Here is an 18,924-nt window from a genome sequence, read left to right as displayed (position 1 = left end):
TGCTATATTAGTTTATAGGAACACAGCTTACCTCTGGCATCAGTTTCTCCTGCTAATACTTCTGCCAGTTCCTTAAGATTTGAAATAGCTATTCCTGAAAGGAAAATAAAAGCTTAGACAAACCCTCCAGGCATTTTAGAGCCCTGGGAGTTACCATCCTAGGTGGTCTTCCTTAACAGAATTACTGCAATATTTAGAGATACTTCCATCCTCTAGGCTGCTGTTAAAACTTAATGCATATGTAAAACACTGAGAAGAGTCCACAAAAATCCATTGAGCAGGTTTACTTGAGTCACTGCTATCGTTCAGTTTTTACTAATCCATTGTCAAGAAGGAAACTGCCAGTTTGCCGTCTCTCTCTATTACATTCCCTCCACCTATAGAAAGTGTTTTGTGCATCATGGTCCAGAAGAATTAGGTAGGCATGGTCTTCTCTTCTTTACTGAAAGGCTGCACTGATCCAGGCTTTACCCATGACAGCCCAGACACCTGCATGCTTTTGCAGTGCTGATCTTCTGGCTTCTTCTAGGCAGAACAAAGTTAGAGTCAGAACCCACTAAACGGTGTTTAAAAAAAAAGTATATAGTTTTTTTGGTTGGGTATTTTTACACTTAGCAGATCTTTATACCCATCCCTGCTTTTCAGACAGGGACATTATAAGTGCATGCTCTGGAACCTAGCTACTATTTTAATATATGTTGATAGCTTGGCAATCTGAAAGCCACTACACATTGCTAATGCCATAGACATGCAAAGTATGACATTAGGAATCTCAATGCTGCAGTACATTTTTGCTACTCTACACCTAAAGCTAGAAGCTGGGTTTTTTTTTTTTTAAACAGAACAGAATAAAAATTGAGGCCCATTCCCAACACCTTATAACAAGCATTTGCCATTTTTTCTACCAAAGTTATTGTAGTCAAAAGTAGAGTCAATCCCATTTACAGCTAAACAAATACACTAACAGGAAGGTGGTTTGTTCTGTGCTTTACTTCAAGTTGGTCCTATTACAGTATACTCATCCACTAGTATAGTGGCACTAGTGTATAGGATCCATGGTTTGAAGATGGAAGCAGCTTTGCTGAAGGTTTCTGGACACCACAGCATCCTAGTGTGCAAGAGGCAGAGGGCACCCTCCCAAACCCAGAGGATTCAAGAGTCCTAAATAAATAACCTTAACAGTGATAAAGAATGCCAATATTGTAGGAAGGGATCCTCTAAACTGATGAATGAGTATTAGAAAACCATTTAACAGTAGAGAACAAGGTGCACCACTCCAAAAACCTTACCCAACTACTAAGCTAGATGTAGAAGTGAGAATGAGCAAGCAGAAGAAAGGATTGGAATTGAGGGAGAGGGTAGATTAGTAAATGGAGCTGGCAACAGGCAAGGGGGTAAGGCATCTTCTGAAGATTACATATTCACTTCAGCATCTAGCAAAGGAAAAAAGGGGGATCAGGTTGCAGATTTCTGTATTGAAAGAATGTGTGTCTATCCAGCATGTTGCTGTGGATTGTGAGGTAGACTCCACTTAGACTTTTAGTATCGAGAGACCTACGTGTACGCCCATTATGTTATGTTTAGACAATGCACCAGTTCTGCAAGATGACATACCCCACTGGATGGGAGAGCAGTGGAAGTTTTACATGCTGATAGTATTGCCAGGCAGAAAGTTTAACTGATCCACGTGGGTATGAGAAGTGCCCCAATAGTAAAGCACATCCTTGGCGGTAAGCCAGTGGTTTCTTAATTCACCACAAATTTAATCTTGAAGTGTGAGCATGCTGGCAGAAGCCCAGAGAGTCTCCAGGAGGAAGGCAGCCCTGGAAAGTCTGAGAGAGAGAGTGACAAGAGTCTCTGGTAATAGTTGCTGCTAGTTCAAAATGCAAAAAAAAAAAAAAAAGTGGGGAAGGTGCCAGAAATCCACCAAAAATCAATTTTTTTTTTTTAATGTATATACATACACACACACACGAAATCAGCTGCTGGGTTGCTGGCTGCAATGTAGATTTCAGTTTGAGGGCAAGAGATCCTGGATGAAGTCCTCCCTCCTACGTGCTTTAAAACTCAACAGGCCTGACCCGGTTTCCCCAAGTTTTTTGGGCACAGACAGATGCCTCCTGTTTTGAAATAAGCTATTTTGGCTCACCACTAAAATCCACGAAGTCTCAACCGTAACAATCAGTAGTCGGAGTTAAGTAAAATTTATGTACAATATTTGAAGTTAATTGGCCAAGAGGTAGCAGAATGACACTAAAGATGGAGATCTCAGAGCTCTTTTTTGTTATTGGCATTTAATCAACTAAATGCTGTTATCAAGGTTTCTATAGAAAGCCTACTCTGACAAGAGTAGTAAGCAGCAAATGACTGCTGGAGACCTAGGCTGAAGCCTCTCACTCTGAGGCTTGTTGTGAAGTTCAGATGTTGCCCTGATGTACCTCAGTGGTGGTGGTAAGTCCCACCTCTACCACCAGTACAACCCCAAGTCTACCAAGGCAGACTTCTCTCCTGCAAATCTCGGTTGTTCCATAGAGGAAGACTCCCTAATCTCGTTACCAGGACCCTCAGAGTAGGTGAGCGGGGGGGGGGGGGGGGGGAGGTTCGTCAAACCAGAGAACTACAATGCATTTCTCAAGTTATCCTCCTGCAGCCTCAGAACCCACAGAAGAGCAATCTGACTAAAGTATCTGGTATACGTTGCCGAGAACACTGCCAAGGAGCATGCAGAGCCAGCACATAATTGAGACCTAACAGAGAACCTATGTTTAGGCCAGAGAAGACGAGCACAACAGCTGAGACTTTATGCATGGAGATGCAAATCTGAGCCTGCTGAGAAAGCAGCAGGGCCTGCCATCAGAGGCATCTCAGAAGATCAGCAGTCAGTGGCTGGTGGAGGGTTTTCCCCAAGTCAGTCATCCTGCAAATCTGCAATGCCTCAGTCCAGCAAGGATACCACCAACATAGGAATTCCATTCTCTGCAAGTAGATAAAGCTCTGCAATGCTGCACTTCAGAGTGCTGTCAGTTTTTCACAGTTGGTTCCCATGCACGGATGTGGTTCAGCAGACACTTCTGATTGAGTGGGGGCAGCAGTTTGTTTTTTGGGGGTGGGGAGGGGTGGAAGAGACCCATTGGAGATCCCCACCTTGGAACAGGGACTTGTCCTCATAGTAAATAAAACCCAAAAAATGAGAGAAAGCTTCCTCCATTTCCTGCCTTTCACAGCAAGGTGTGCTCCTGCCCAAAAGCTATCAGCTTAGCTACCCCTGATCTCCAAAGTCTAGAGACTTTACCCAGTAGTCCAGCTAGATGGGTGTAATTAGACTACATTAGGGTATGAGTCCAAAACTCCCAGAATCCATCGATATCACAACAATAACATACCTTCGTTAGTACATGGTATAGGGAGTGACAGCAGCATCCCTAGTGACCAGGAAATACCATGGCTTGTGCTTCTTATTTTGTATATCATGAAGCAACTATGACATTGACCAAATTGTTATTTCTAGTGTTCTAGAACTGACATTTCCCGAGGGGAATAGCAGCAGCATTCAAGTAGTTTTAGTAAATCATTTCCCTCCTCCCAGAGTTCCTACATGTAATGCAATTAGAAAGTTCTGGAGTTTTGACTCATTTGTCATTAGGTAACAAGTCTCCTCAAATGAAGAAAGTGACTGTGTTGATGCTGAGTAGTCACCTGTTCAGGCGACAGGAGCACAACACTGAACATATCCAACCTCAGACAGGCTACCAGACAGTAACTAGTGTTAGTCATTAACCATCACTTCCATCACTTGACACATCCGAGAAATAAAGCACATGAATCTTTAACAGTTCCCAGGCAAAGAGCTGCGTAGCCAAGATTATTTTGTAAGTGAGCTGCTGCGTGCTCTGTGCTTTTGAGACTCAAGACATTTACTTAACTGCCCAACTTTTGACACCCACTTATAAAAGTCTTATAGGTACGTGTAGGATTTTATAAAGAATACAAGCTCTTTACAAAAATAAATGAAGACCATCCCTGCTCTATAGTGCCCAATACATTGAGTGTTACTGTAGTATAAATAAGTTGGACTTTGTCTACATACTTTCTGAGTCAACATCTTCTCTCTAGCTTCATCATGTATAGCTGGATTCCATGGAGAAAAGCTATAGAAGAAAGCAGAAGTGTTACAAACTTCATTTTGCTTTAATGTTCCCTCACCCAGCTACCCACTTCAGAGGAAAAAAACAGCAATGAGTGGGGGGAGATTTCTAATGTTACTCTGAGCTTTCAGTGAGCTGCAAAACCTTTTGTTTCCCCCACCAACGGCATCAAGAGAAAAAATACCTAATCCACAAAGTGGCTCATCACAGATTTCATCCAACATATCTGCTCAGTGTCAAGCACCCAAATACTCATTTCAGCTGATACCAACACCAAGAATTAGGAATTCACCACCAATGCCAAATACACTAATAGTGATTAGTTGACAGGTCCATCAAAATTAAGTTTCACAGAGCTATATTGCCACTGCAACAGTTCAAACTATGAGCATGCAAGTTCAACTTGTAACTATCTGAACACCAGATCTGTTCCTTAATGTGACCAGATTATTTTATCAGTTATTCATTAAGCAAGCCAAGGGTTTAATGGATAACCGGTAAGGAAATTTACATATTAATTTAGCAGTGTTGTTGCAGTCATGTTGGTCCCATATAGGGTGACCAGATTTCTTGATTTTATAGGAACAGTCCTTATATTTGGGGTTGTGTCTTATATAGGCACCTATTACCCACCACCCCCCCGTCCCAATTTTTCACATTTGCTATCTGTGTCTCCAATATCCTGGGACTAGGGTTACCAAGGTGGATGAGGTAATATCTTATATTGGTCCAATGTCTGTTGGGGGAGGGAGGGAGAGGTAGAGGTAGAGGGACTTCCAAGCTTGCATAGAGCTTTTCTTCAGGTCTGGGAAACAGTGTCACAGCTAAATAAAAAGGTGGAACAGATGGTTTAGCGTAAGTAGTTAACATATTTCAAAGGACCATTCAAGATGAAGTGGCCTGTTAACAGCTCTCCAGACACAGGGGTAAAGGAGGAAAAAAGCTGGGGAGTTTAAGTGAGTTCTAGATTGTAGTAAGCTATAAATCCAGTTTATCTATTCAGTCCATGATGTTTAGTATCTAGCAATGTTATGAATTTAATGTCTTAGGCTTGTCTTTTGCAGATGTTGGGCAGATTTCCTTAGAGAATGAGGAGTGAGGTCAGATTGAGTCTCACTGCTTTGTAAAAAAGTGTTAACCCATAGACGATATGGTGTGTTTGTCTTATTTTTCTGAGAGTTCATTCAAGAACGTAGCGATTGACTAGTTTCACCCACATAGTGGTTACTGGAGCATTTAGCACAGTGGATGAGGTACACCACATGTGATAGGCATGTGTAGGATGCATGGATTTTGACAGGTGTGTTGTAGAGGAAGGGGGCATTGATCACAGCAGTGGAAATGTGTCTACAAGTTTTGCATCACTTGTTCTGCCAGGGTATGGTATCACTGAATTGGTATGTCCTGGTCTGTGGGGAACTTACTTCTGATAAGCTTGGAGAGGCTGGAATTTGACAGCCAGAGAAGGGGTGCAGGAAAGATTTTTCAGGATGTGGTTCCCATCAACTGTGGGTTGTAATTGTTTGAAGATACTCACTACAACAGGCAGGAACCCACAGCGGGTGACAACCAGAGGTGCAGTCAGAGGGGGGTTTATTACTGTATCAAAACAGCATCTCTTGGGATATCTGGGTGGCACATTCCGTGATTGTGTTAAGGTGTATATCCCAGACTTTTTCCTCAGAGCTTATTCTGTGGTATCCAAGTGCCTGGTTGTAGGTAACAGAATTCTTGGTGTGTCTGAGGTGGTTACTACATCTGTGAAGACAGGTGTGGTGATCAGGGGGTTTCTTGTACATCGTTGCCTTTAGGGTTCCATTGCTGAAGCTGATCATGATGTCCAGGAAATTGATGCTAGCGTGGGAGTACTCTAGAGAGAGTTTAAAGAGATGTGGTGGAAATCATCAATGAGATGAGTCAGTCTGTCCACAGGATGAAAATATCAATGATATACCTGAGATACATTGGTTTTGTGGTGCATTTGTCCAGAAATTCTTCTTCCAGGTGGCCCACAAAGAGGGTGGCTTACTGGGTAGCCATTCTAATACCCGTGGCTGTTCCCATGGTTTGGAACAAGTGTGTGTTAGTGAATGCAAAATTGATCAGGATGAAATGGATTAGTTGGACAGTGTGTTTGGGATGGATATCTGAGGGTTATCCAGTCTAGTAAATACTTGAGGTACGCAGCAATGAAATCATTGTGAGGGATGTTGGTGTACAGGGAGGTGATATCCATAGCAGCAAGGATGGTGTTCTGAGGGAGGTTGTTAATGTTGGAGTTTGTAGAGGAAGTCAGCTGTGTCCTGGAGGAAACTGGCCCCCACAAAACCTTTTCCTCCTTTTATCCCTTATGACTGGAGAGGTGTTAACAAGCCACTTCACCTTGAATGGTCCCTTGAAATGCTTTAACTACTTATTCTAAACAATCCATTTCATCTTGTATTTAGCTGTGTACATGCTGAATACCTTTCTCAGACCTTTAGAACTGTGCAAGTTCAAAAGCTTCTCTCTCACCCCAACAGAAATTGGTCCAATAAAAAAAATTACTTCACCTACCCTGTCTCTCTAGCAGTGTTACGTGAGTCTGCATTAAGCTTTTACTCAGTATTAACTGTCAACTACCCTGATTCAGAGATGTGTATAAAGGGATTTTTGTAAAGGAGGAAAAGGAACCGTCAGGGTTATTAGACAAGAAGTGATGGCATACTACGACTTGGCATCAAAAGCTATACTGTGCTTGAATTCAAACAGCAGAACATATGGAATTAAGTATAACGCATAGGCTACTTACCTAATTGCATAGGGATCTTCTATTTTAGGCTGATCAAATAAGTGACTGCTGCATAGTTTGATACTGTCTACCACCTTACTTTTGAAGAGCTGAATATCTTTTTCATATCTATAAGAGAGACACTTCTTAAAACTTCACCATATGAAATTAGCAAGATGTAAAATAGTCTTGGTTTTTCAAGATGATGGTGGAGGCTAGGGGAATGAGGTATTTTAAGTTTGTTCAGCTATCTGATGCTGTATACCATAAACAGGTGCTAAACAAATGATACAGTAAATTTAGCTGTTTAATCTAGACTCTGGCATAGGTATTGTGTCTGTAAGTAAACAAACAAACAAAAAGCTTAATGAAAATGGAATATGAAGTTCTAAATACATAGCCAAAACAGTTTAGGAGGACACCTACAGCACCGCAGCTTCCGGATTCAAAGGACTTGTCGTATCAATCTTGTAGAAGACTCTGCGAGCATACATTAGTACTTGCCATATATGATTATGGTTTCGCCTAGGAAGAGAGTAGGTAGTTAGTGAGGGACAGAGGTTCAGCATTTCTGTATTAGACACCAGTACATTAGTACTCACCTCCATTTTGCAAATGCTCTTTTCACATCTAATTCACCTGAGAGGGGATCTACTAGTGGGTGGAAGACTGGTAGGTCGAACACCAAGCGCTGTGTTAAAGATAAAAGTTCAAAATTGCTTTAGTGAAATTACTCAAGCCTATGGTTAATCTGATTCATAATAAACTTTCACTAAGATGTGTTTTTAGGACCCTGTTAATGGGTGCCCAAATCCTTAAGGGGACCTCTGCTACTTTTGTTAGAAGCAACCTCTTGCATTGCTTGAATTGAGAAGAGGGGAAAAAAATTTTACTTTTAAACATCTGACAGTATTGTGTCTGGCCAGTTCACTGTCTCCTCTTTATAGTTAGTTCTCCTATTGTTTGTGTAAGTTCCTACAGCAAGAGGGCAGTTAGTTTTAATAGAAAAAATGATTTAAAACACCAAAACTGGCAGAGGGACCTAGGAACAGGAGCAGAATTAACCATTTTCAACTCTTTTTTAAACAGTTTCCCCACTGATGCTGTCCCTTTAAAAGGGATTTAAATTACTTCTTAAAAGCTGTCAATTAAACTGCTTCCTTCAGGAGTTTGTGGCTGTAATGTTCTGCCATCATAAAAAAAATTATGAAAGCCTGGCTAAGCACATCTTCATTGTGCTCTGAAAGCAATCATATTGACCAAGGAGGAGACCAATTTCATAACCAACAATATTCTGCTGCCAGTCCTAAAAAGTTTGATCCTAGGAAGGAACAAAAGTATTCCAGTTGGACAAAGGCACAGGAATCGTGTTTCATTTTACATATCAAAAGGAAACAAAGTTACTGAGACAAAGTAGCAGATGACAGCTCCATTCCCACCTTGACCCAAGCTTAAGAGTCAAGAAAATACTTTAAGTAGTCAACCACTCCTCTAAAGGCTACTATGATCCAGGAGTCATAATTACAGTTACTACAATGCAAGTCCTAAACCTCTAATAGGACCGGTCGAGCCTGAAAGTCAACCCCACACCCAATGCAGACAGTGGAGTTGCTACAGAGTAACAAGATGATCCTCCACGGACAGTAGGTAGGGTGTACAAGCCAGTCAGCAATGTGTTCCTAATCTTCACCAACCAGTGAACAAAGCCAGTCCCAGGAACTGAACAAATGTCATTCTCCAACTCCATAAAAGGAAACTAAGTTTCATGATTGTTGTTAGATCACTCCAGCACTTACTGGGCAGTCGCCATCTGGGTAATTGTCAGGGATGTAGACTGTAAATTTGAACACACCATCCTGGTAGAGGCCATGTCTTATGAATATTACTCCAAACCACACTGTAAGGGAGAAGAGTTGTATGAGTTGGTGCAAAATGCCTTAAATATGGTAAAATAATAGAACTACTCCTGAACTTACTTAATGCTGATCTGTAAGATGGCTGCACATAAACTCCTGGCAGCTTCTGCTTTACGACCAAAGTGCTGTAATAATAATCAGTCATTTAGGATAAAGAGCTGTCTGAGGACCGGATTAGCATATGCATTCTGCAGAAGACTTCTCAGTACACAAGACAGCCCAGTGCTGTGCTGCTAATATCTCAACAAGGAACTCTTAGAAATATTTTCCTTCCAATCCCAAGGGTGGATGTGCCCACGGGGGGAGGGGTAAGGGACTAAAGAATCCACTTTCCCTCCCCCCCCCCCATTTAAAGAGATATTGGCAGGAAATTCTTATGCCTCTTGTTCCAAGGTTACTGGAAATGAATGTTTAGGAGGAGAGTGAAAATGACTTGACCCAGTGCTGACTTGTTAAATATATTACTGAAAAATGAACTTTCCCTCCTATAGTCAGTTTCTCATTTGTATGGCTCTTACACAGCAATGGAAGAGAGATTTTATAGATAATTTGACAGATTTGGGGCAGGTGTGGTGAAGGATAACTGCTTGTGGTTCTATTTTTTAATATTAACCAAAGCTTTAACTTGAAATTTAAACAATGCTTTCAGTCATAATCATGGTAACTACTGTAGGTCAAGGGCAAAGTGGTGTGGCAACAGAATAGGGCAAGTGAAGATGCCAACCAAGGAGGGCAGGCAAGTGCAAGAAATCATTTTAGACAAGTAAGGCCTCAGAGTACCAGGAGCAATAGGTGAGGGCTGAATCACCAAATCCAAGGCAAGAAAACAATGCGAAGTATGACCTGAGTTTTGACCCCTATTTTCTCCCTTCCCACTCCCCAGTCATTTAAGACTGGTCATACAAGTTTGAGCTGAGCCCTCTACTTTGTGTCATGGAGTTACTAACTTGATGATTTTACGCAGTTCATGTCCAATGGATTACAACTAATTTCTCCCTTCACCTTCCTCTATTGCTTTTGCCCTTTAGTAGACACCATTACATCATGGAAATAGCATTGCAATGCTGAGAGTGGATAAAAAAAGACAACATTTTTGCTGTTTGAGAGTGGGAAAAAAATTGGTATGTTTCCAACACCAAATAGAATTTTACTGAGCCATTCACTGAAAACGAATGGTTAACAGTATTCAGCTAAAGCAATTTATAAATAGGCTTCTCTGATTAGCTGGCATACTCACAAGTCTGTTTTAAGCTGAACACAGAAGGCCAACAATGAACTAGTGAAATGTCTGACTGTACCAGCATCAAAGTCAGACAACATCATTTGTTATAGTACCCTTTTTTAAAAAAAACCTTTGTTATCAGTGCCTTCCACTCAGGCTTTGATTTCCATGCCATCAGCAACTGCTTAGCAACAGGAAACCATTATTCTCCACTGCACTCCATGACACTAGCATCTTAAATTGATGAAGATGTTAGAAACTCAGGTTGTCAGAAGATTAACTAGAGCCCCACAGCATGAAAGAGTGTATGTAAACTTTCTAAATAGAACTAAAAGCTTTTTAAAGAGCTCGCATCTTCAGTTTATTAAGATTTTTAAATGGAAAAAGTGTTTTTCAAAGTTAGTATTGAATCAGGGCTTAAGGGAATTGCATTCAGAAATCCGTTTCATAGCTGAGAATGCACCAGACGAAGTGACTAGACAAGTTACATGACTAAGAAGAAAAATTTGCAATACAAATGTGCATCTTATGCTCCCTCCTACACTCACGATCCCAGACTGATCCATGGAGCAGTGGTCCAAAGCACTTCCTGATGATCCGGGGAAAGCTGACTAGTTACATTTCATTGGCTCCCCCCACCTCGTTATAAATTTCATGGTAAAATTCATTAGAAGATGGCTTTCCTAATATTGACTTTCCATGTAAGTAGACACTTTAGTTGCTGCACATTGATCACACATGACTGAGGAACAGTCCACAGTATGAGAAAGTCTGGGAATCACTGATTTGGATAACCATATTTCCCAAAGGGAAAACAGGATACCATGTGGGGCTAGTCTGAAAACCCCACCTTTGCAGCTTGTCCAAGCACCCTGAACCCACCACCTCCCACGTGGGGCTGGCCCAAGCCACAGGCCTGAGCCCCCATCCCCATATAGGGCTGGCCCCCATGCCAGGCTGGAGCCGGCATCGTTGCTTGCCCAAGCCCTGCCTATCCCTTGTGCAGAGCAGCATTACCACTCCCCCACCATCACATGTTCATCTGCACCCTTTGACAAAAGTGGGCATTTGTCCTGTCTACTCTTGCCATCTGATCAAGCGGGCAAGAACAAATGGGACAAAAGCCCACTTTTGCCAAAAAAGTAGGGACAGCCAGTAAAGGCCTTAAAAAAAGGGACCGTCCCGGCCAAAACAGGATGTATGGTTACTCTATCACCAATACACCCGCCATATTAGGCAGTGGTGATTAGGAAGATAGGTTAACTAAAAGCCAATGAATGTCCAGCAGGAAGGTGCCATGCTATCTTTCATTTATTTATTTATTTTTTTAAAAAGTATATTTCCTTCCTAAAAGCAATTTAGTGTACACTTTTCATCTTATGAGGATGCCTAGCGCCCAAGATACCAAACTTAAAATCCAAATATACCTATGTACAAAAGGACCATCCAAAGCTATAGCCAAAAACAAACTTCAAAAAAGCAACTCCTCTCCAAGATAACTGATTATATTAATTTTGCAGGGTTAAGTGTTTAAATGAGCATCCTGGGTATGGTTTTAGAAGTTCTATACAAGAACTGTTTCTAAAGCTACTCCCTACAATGATATTTAAAATTTTCTGAAGTACAAGACCAGTGAGATAAAAAGGTGAAATATTTTAAAACTAAAGCAACATACAATTCCGCAAGGAGAGAGTATTCCAAGTAGAAAGGCCCATAGGAGGCATGTGTTCCATTCGTAGACTGGGATGAAGGGGCAGGAGAAGCAGGCTTGGTCATCGGCAGAGCATTTTTTGGAATAGAAGGCAGCTGTTTCTTTGTAGAGGTGCGTGGAGGACTGGTTCTCAACTCTCCAGTCAGAGTCTTTTCTTCTGTTTCAGGTCTCTGTTAAATAAATATACAATATATATTAGCATTTCAAGTTTATATTTTATAAAACACTGAATAATTTAGGCTGCAAGCTAAATTCAATTATATACCAACAAAGTTGAATTAGGTTTGAAAGATTTCACCTTACTTGTTATTACATAATCATGGACTCCACACAAGTCACTTCCTTACAGGTTTTCTTTATTACTGGCACTGGCCGAAATCTGAGCAGACACTGCTTTAGTTTTTAGTAGGTGGTAAAAGCTGTAGATTAAAGCAAATTACGCCTCCACAGCCTCAAATTAGAAACTGACAGGTAATCTAACATCAACTTCCAAATCAGTCTTCATTTCCAATCCTCAGTGTATTGAGATGAACCACTTCAATTCCACTAACAAGTCTCTCTGCAATTTAAATACATGAATGATTAGCATAGTAAAGAAGTGAGAGAGAGTGGAACATTCTGGGGCGATGAGTTCAAGGGAATGATGCCTTCCATTTCTGTAGAAAATGTTTGTGCTGAGGCAGGCACAACATAACTGAGTAGATTATACTAGCCTATCCTCATTGTTTGTAACCATCGCATTAGATAGCCTGGGCTGCCTATAGTCCTTCAGCCATCTGCACAGAAGATAGAGATTTTACATATGTCAGTTGTAAGTATTTAACTGGTTAATATAGTGAAAGACTATCATGCTTTCTATTTTACCCAGGAAATAATCACCACTGCACTTAAGTAGTCAGAAGGCCTGAGAAAGTGTTCACTCTAAGTACAGGAGAATTAGTTATGGTTCAGTGGGTAGGCCAAGACACAGACTTCTGAGTTACTTGTTAGAATTTAGACTAGTTTTAGTGATGGAAAGTTACCATGTGACTGGTGTCTTCTGTAAAAGGTCTGAGAACTGACTAATATCCACATCATAATCACCACCACTATAACTTTCACCATTGCTGAGAATTTTGGAAGTAAAAGACTGAAGAGGTCTGAGACTGAACTTTTAGTTGTTCTTCCTCCTGATAAATGACAACATGTGGGACAGATTGTTCCACACACTCCTGGGGAAATTCTGCACCACTGAGCATGTGCAGAATTCATGTCCTCTGCAGATTTCTTTGCTTCCCTGAAGAAAACTGACTTCTGAAAGGGAAGTCACAATAGAGGGCAGGCCCCCCTTCCCAGTACTGCAGGCATGTCATTTTGGGTGCCTGAAACAGGTAGCAGAGGTAAATCACCATGGGGCTGGGGATGTCCCGGCAGGTGGCTTCTACCCTGTGTGGGGCTCAGCTGTTAGTCCCAGCTGGGCTGGGGAGGACAGGACTCTCTTCCCCTGCAAGGAGCAGCCAGGGTCAGCAGGCCAGGTCCCACCCAATATCAGAAGTGTCCCCCAGCTGCAGGAAGTGCCATGCACACGCATCCCACTTCCTGCCCCCATCACTCCCCAGCTTAGGTAAAAGGAAGAGATGGGTCATTGTACATGGAACTGCTCCCTGGTCCACCCAACCCCCATGCATCCAGACTCCCCCTTGACACCCCCAACATGCAGACTCCTCTCCACTGAGTCCCAAACATTCTTCACCTGGACCCCCCTACAGAGTCTCACTCCCATCCCAAACCCCCACCCCCAATCATCTGGATCCCACACTGAACCCTCTTACCCAACACCTGGATCCCTCCCACACTAAGCCCCTCCACACTTGGATCCTGCCAGGATGAGCCTGCCTGCCCCACATCTGGCTCAGGGCCAAGGCTGGACATGTACACTAGACGCTGTCCCTCTCGCTTGCCATCTTTGTGTGCTTAGCTTGCAGATACAGGGCCCGAGTGTATTCCTGAGGCAGGCCCAGCCTTTGCACTGTGTCGGGTCAGGTGCAGCCTCACCACCAAGTCCATGGGAGGAAAAGAGAGTGAAAGAGGAGGAAGGTGGTTGGGGGGCTAGGCTGGGCTGAAGGGTAATCTCCCACCTCCGTGCAGCCAGTGCCCTATGCTCCCCACTGCCATGCTGAAATCTTCACATTTATTTATTGACAAATAAAATATGCAGACTTAAAATTTTTGACAAAGGATTGCTTCAGACTAGTACAGGCGGTCCTCGACTTTACAACATTCAACGGACGGCACTTATAATAATTGGTTTAGACTTTATGACACTCGGTCCCACAATGGAGTGAATTGCAATCCTGAATTATGACGTTTCGACTTACGAGGCAATTTGCAGGAACCAATTATGTTGCAAGTCTGAGGACTGCCTGTATTCAACATCTCTTTAGTTTACTATCCATTTAAATAATATATGGATATTCTGTCTACCTTGCTCAGTACTAGAACTCAATACAGAAATGTCCTCACAACGAAGAGTGGGGAAAGCCTTGGCAAACCACTTCTAACAAGATGTTATGTAAATCTGAGCAGCTTCACTAATTTTTTTAAGAGGGTACATTCACTGTAGATTATTCAAATTTTCAAGATACATACAGAATCATAAGTATTCAAACCAACAGCAACCTTTTCCAGTATTTTTATTCATGGCTTTTCACATTCATCTGTAATAGATCTATTTTATATGCAGCTCTGATAGTTCTTTAAAAACCATAGCATAGAGGAAGAGCCCTCAGATCTACACTCAAAATAGGCCCACCCAAGTGCCCAACTTTAAAATATATAATTGACATGGCCCTAATTGAATGCTAGAGAGGCATTCAAGGTTAGCTTTTGGATTCACAACCATGACAATCATGACTTGCCAAACCTAGAAGGCAATCCATAGTTTTGCTATTTTCCAGCACTAGTCTGGGGTTGGGGAGGTGAAGGACCAGAGAATGAGAGTGAGAACCATGTTGAAGAGCACTCCCTGCTCTCTTCCCACAAAGAGTTGTGGATGGAAGACAGGTTTTAAAAATCTGACCTTTTAGAAGCCTGCTATTTGTGCTCATCTTTTATGTCAAATAGACACAGAAGTCCCAGGTACGCACCTTAAGTCCAACAAAGGTTAAAGCTTGGCCCAGAGTAACACAGCTGCAAGAACCTGGATAGACTCAACATGGTTCAAGTTACTAATATCCACCTCTTGATGAGGTAGTCATGGATTTCAGTTTCCCATGAAAAGACTGACTTATACTTAGGCAAACATTGCAGTATAATACTGCAAGTTAGAGGATTCAGTTTTAGACTCTGCTAACCAGAGCTATCTTCTGTTTACTTCATGGCTGTCTAGGTGACAGTCAAGAAACCCACAGCATTTTGATAACGCTATCTTGTCAAGATTTCTCTCTCAAGATGGATTCTGAGGCTTCATTTTAAGTCACTTAGATAGTTACAGGCTTTATATTTTGATAAATGTGAATCTGTATTGTAATATTATGCAGTACAGCTCGATGAGGTGATTAACAATGCATATATTATTTATTAAAATATCCACCTTGCGTGAGGAACTTGTAGACATGCTCCAGAAAGGGTTCATAACGTGTATCCCAAGTAAAGGGCTGCAAATGTTGTCTCCAGACCCTCTCCAGCACTTTGATGTCACTTTCTAGCCTAAAAACATACAGAATTAGAAGTTAAAAAGTGTGTCATAACAAAGGAAAAAACAAACAAGGATTTCAACACATTTGGGGTCAGATCTAATTAGCCTATTAATAGGACATGACAACATTCATTTTGAACTTCAGAAACATAAGTTTCTGAAACAGTAATCTACCTCAACTAGTTCAAAAGCGCTCCAAAATATTTCTAAACATTCATAAAAATCAACAGAAATCATATTTGAACATAAACACCTTTCAGCCACTCTCTTTGAATTTCTATCTGTACTCTCCTCTTTGCAAAGATGCCATTGGACAGGCCTGCAACCGCCCAATGGGGAATTCAAGAAAACTAAGCTACCCAACAAACAGCTAAGTCCAATTGTGGACAGCACTCTAATAGTCTATTCTGTAGCTTGGGCAAGTTTTTTCATCCCTGGTTTGGATCAGCTGACTCTGCAAGACTATATGCCTTTTAAGAGTATTAGTTTGAAAGTCTCTGCCATTCCCAATGAAGGAATTAAGCTTGTTGAGCTTTCATCATGTGTGTCATTTTGTTTTTATTTGCATAGAAATGCAGCCAGGAATAGATAAAGTCACAAAATGTAGAAGTTTCTCTGTAGCCTTTTTTTTAAATTGTGTTCCATTACAAAAAGCACACTATGTATTTAGTATGATCAGTGGTCCCAACAGAAAATACTCCAGTAGAAGTGGGAATTTCATTGAGGCACTTACCATTTGGATCCCTGCCTCTACTACTCCCCTTCCATTTAACATCAGTTTATCTACTTTAAAGAGATTTCAGCTCCTCTGTGTGTGAAGCAGCTCCTCTCTAGTACAGCCCATTTCTCCACCTCTTTCTAACTCTGAATTTCTCTCCCCTATTTCTTCTGTTTTTTTCCCCCCCCCAATCTCTAGTTATAGTAACTGAAGTATTTTGGTATGCAGTGCAGATGTAGCTGTGTTGGTCCCAGGATATTAGGGACACAAGGTGGGTGAAGTAATATCTTTTATTGGAACAACTTCTGTGTGTGGCTCAAAAGCTGGTCTCTCTCACTAACAGAAACTGGTCCAATAAAAGATATTACCTCCCCTATCTTGTCTCTCTAAAGCATTTTGTAACAGTTTTATATAACTTCTATATGATTCTGTAGGATAATGATTCATGAGTCAATTCACCATTAATGCCTGTCCATTTCTTTTATGGCTGTTATAATAGCTTTTTTCCCAGATCAAATAATCACCAGTGGCTAGCCTCAGTCAAGACTAATGGTCCTGTTTTTCATTACACAATTTGATTACATTCAGCCAGGTAAGTTAGGAAATAATGTTCCTTTAAACTTAAAGCAGCACTTGTAAAAACGTGAAATTTCAACAAAGCCATATCGGCCTGCATTTTAAAGAAAAAAATCAATTCAACTAGATACAAATAAAGCATTTTATATCAATAAAACTTCAGACACACTAAGTGTTTCACTGATTTAACTATGTAGTTACATTCAGTAGTTAAAACTGGTACATTAACAGAGCTCAGACAAGCCCTCAGATTTTGAGTCTTCTCAAACTTCATCCACTCATTTTCAAGCCATCCACCCACTCAGATTATGGCTTCACAATCACATCCTTATGAATAGGTTCTCCAGCATGACCCCTCCAGCCAAATTTACAAGATACATTCAGGACTCAAGATACAGGGAATAAGTCCCATCCCTGTTTTCTCCCTCCTGCCCCTTCAAGCACACACTTCGGATTACAGCCCCCAGGTATTTGTTGATTATCATACACATTGTAAGGAGAGTGATCACTTTAGATAAGCTCTTACCAGCAGGAGAGTGGGGTGGGGGGGAGGTATTTTTTCATGCTTTGTGTGTATAAAAAGATCTTCTACACTTTCCACAGTATGCATCCAATGAAGTGAGCTGTAGCTCACGAAAGCTTATGCTCAAATAAATTGGTTAGTCTCTAAGGTGCCACAAGTCCTCCTTTTCTTTTTGCGAATACAGACTAACACGGCTGTTACGCTGAAACCAGGTATTTGTTGGGATCAGATCATAAGAAATGCTGAATGAACAGGACTATTGAGACATCTCTGACCAGTCAAACTGGTCTGCAAACGCTGCTTCCTCAAGGCAGTATCATGACCACACCTTTATACAAAGGCCTCCCAGCGTCTCAGTCACAGTTCTCATGGGACAGTCCCTTCCCCATTCCCTTCTCACGCTTTACCTTTATTTCTCCGTCACTGCACACCGCACTAATCCACTAGTTAAGCTGCACCAGGCTGATGCGTTTCTGCCCTGCAAAGCTTCCGGTTCACAGGCACAAGCGGGCAGCCCACAGCCGCCTGTGCTCAATGGGCAGGTTACAGAAGCCGGGGCTGGGGATGCTCGAGCTCAGAGCGCACGGAGGAGGAGGACGACGACGACACGGAGGTCACAGGAGAGCAGGCAGACGCGGCGAGCCGCCGGGGCGCGCCGGGGACGGCCGGAGACACCGCGTTTATAGCTTGGAAAACGAGCGCGTGCGAGTCGAGGGGGAAATAACGCCGAGGGCTTGTCCTCGCCCACCCAAGCCGGCGCCCCGCCGCCCGCTCCCCCTCGGGAGCGACAACGGCCGGCTCTGCCTCCCCAGCCCCCTGCCCCGCCGCACGCCCCCGGCCGGACCACCCCCGCCGCCTCATGATACCGCCCGGCACCTGTGCCCACGCGCCGCCGCACCTGTGAGGGGAGCGGGCCCGACCCACCGCCCCCTCCGCCGCGAGGCGAGCAGAGCCGGTAGGGCCGCCACCGCCTGCCCCTGGCGCCCGTCCCAGCCCCGTGCCGCCAGAGCAGCCCCGTCACCTACCCCGCAGCAGCCCCTCCCACCGCCGCAGCGACCGGCTCTCTCAGCCCTCAGCGCGTTCGCCTTCCGGCGGAGACTGTCTCCGCCCGGCCGCCGTTACTGTGCTAACTGCAAGGAGGGGACCCCGCGTTTTCGTCTTTCCCGCTACGCAGGGGAGCCGGGCGGGGCTGTAGCACAGGCGGGCTCCAGGACCTCACTCACCCTCACGACTTCCCCAGACACCTCACTCCAAGCGCGGCCGAGTCCCCGCCAGCGCCTCCGTCCTCTTCCCCCAGTCCACAGCTCTGTTTAACCCCCGCCCCCAACAGCAATATCCGGCCGGCCTCTGACACGCATTGGCCGCAGAGCCAGCCAATCACAGGCCGATCTTTCCGGACAAGTGTTGTGACTGCGGTTCGATGACTACCACACTGGCCAATCAAAACCTCCGCCCCTCCTGTGACGCTCCAAACGCGGCCGCACCCGGTTACCAAGGTACGCTGCCCGTCGCCAATGAGGACGACGACGATTGGCGAGAGAACTTGTGGGAGGTTTTAGTGGGGCCATGGATGACTAGGAATGGGCATTGCTGCGATAGTGAGTGACAACGATTGGCTGATACAGGTGTCACTCTTTGGGGGCGGGGTAAGCGGATAGATGACTTAT

At 43.2% G+C, this 18,924-nt stretch overlaps 1 protein-coding gene across 3 annotated transcripts; it reads right to left on the bottom strand.

Annotated features, from left to right (window-relative positions):
• Positions 1 to 269: 269 nt before the first annotated feature.
• AKTIP (AKT interacting protein) lies at positions 270 to 18,614 on the bottom strand. 3 transcript variants are annotated; one of them, XM_084644187.1, is made up of 10 exons: positions 18,481 to 18,614; positions 15,336 to 15,451; positions 11,729 to 11,934; positions 8,892 to 8,956; positions 8,712 to 8,812; positions 7,518 to 7,606; positions 7,342 to 7,440; positions 6,937 to 7,044; positions 4,088 to 4,148; positions 270 to 525 (listed from the first exon to the last, which is right to left on the bottom strand). In XM_084644187.1, exons 2-10 carry the CDS (start codon positions 15,375 to 15,377, stop codon positions 415 to 417), a joined length of 882 nt encoding a protein of 293 aa, XP_084500313.1. In that variant the 5' UTR covers positions 15,378 to 15,451; positions 18,481 to 18,614; the 3' UTR covers positions 270 to 414. The 3 variants fall into 3 exon arrangements, with proteins under 3 accessions (XP_084500313.1, XP_084500315.1, XP_084500314.1); XM_084644189.1 differs by having other exon boundaries at positions 270 to 522; XM_084644188.1 differs by lacking the exon at positions 18,481 to 18,614 and adding an exon at positions 17,665 to 17,956.
• Positions 18,615 to 18,924: the final 310 nt, after the last annotated feature.

Source organism: Lepidochelys olivacea, assembly GCF_965140295.1.
Source record: "Lepidochelys olivacea isolate rLepOli2 genome assembly, chromosome: 12".
In the NCBI taxonomy this organism is placed as follows: domain Eukaryota; kingdom Metazoa; phylum Chordata; order Testudines; family Cheloniidae; genus Lepidochelys; species Lepidochelys olivacea.
Note: the sequence above shows the minus strand (reverse complement) of the source record. Positions and strands in the feature narration are given on the sequence as shown.

Bases quoted from the DNA above. Each gene is read 5' to 3' on its own strand.
- AKTIP (XM_084644187.1), bottom strand. From the start codon at position 15,377: ATGAACCCTTTCTGGAGCATGTCTACAAGTTCCTCACGCAAG. The intron at 8,957-11,728 runs GTATGTTGCTTT...TTATTATTACAG, and splicing joins TACTCTCTCCTTGCGGAATT to CACTTTGGTCGTAAAGCAGA. The intron at 7,441-7,517 runs GTGAGTACTAAT...CTCTCTTCCTAG, and splicing joins AGAGCATTTGCAAAATGGAG to GCGAAACCATAATCATATAT.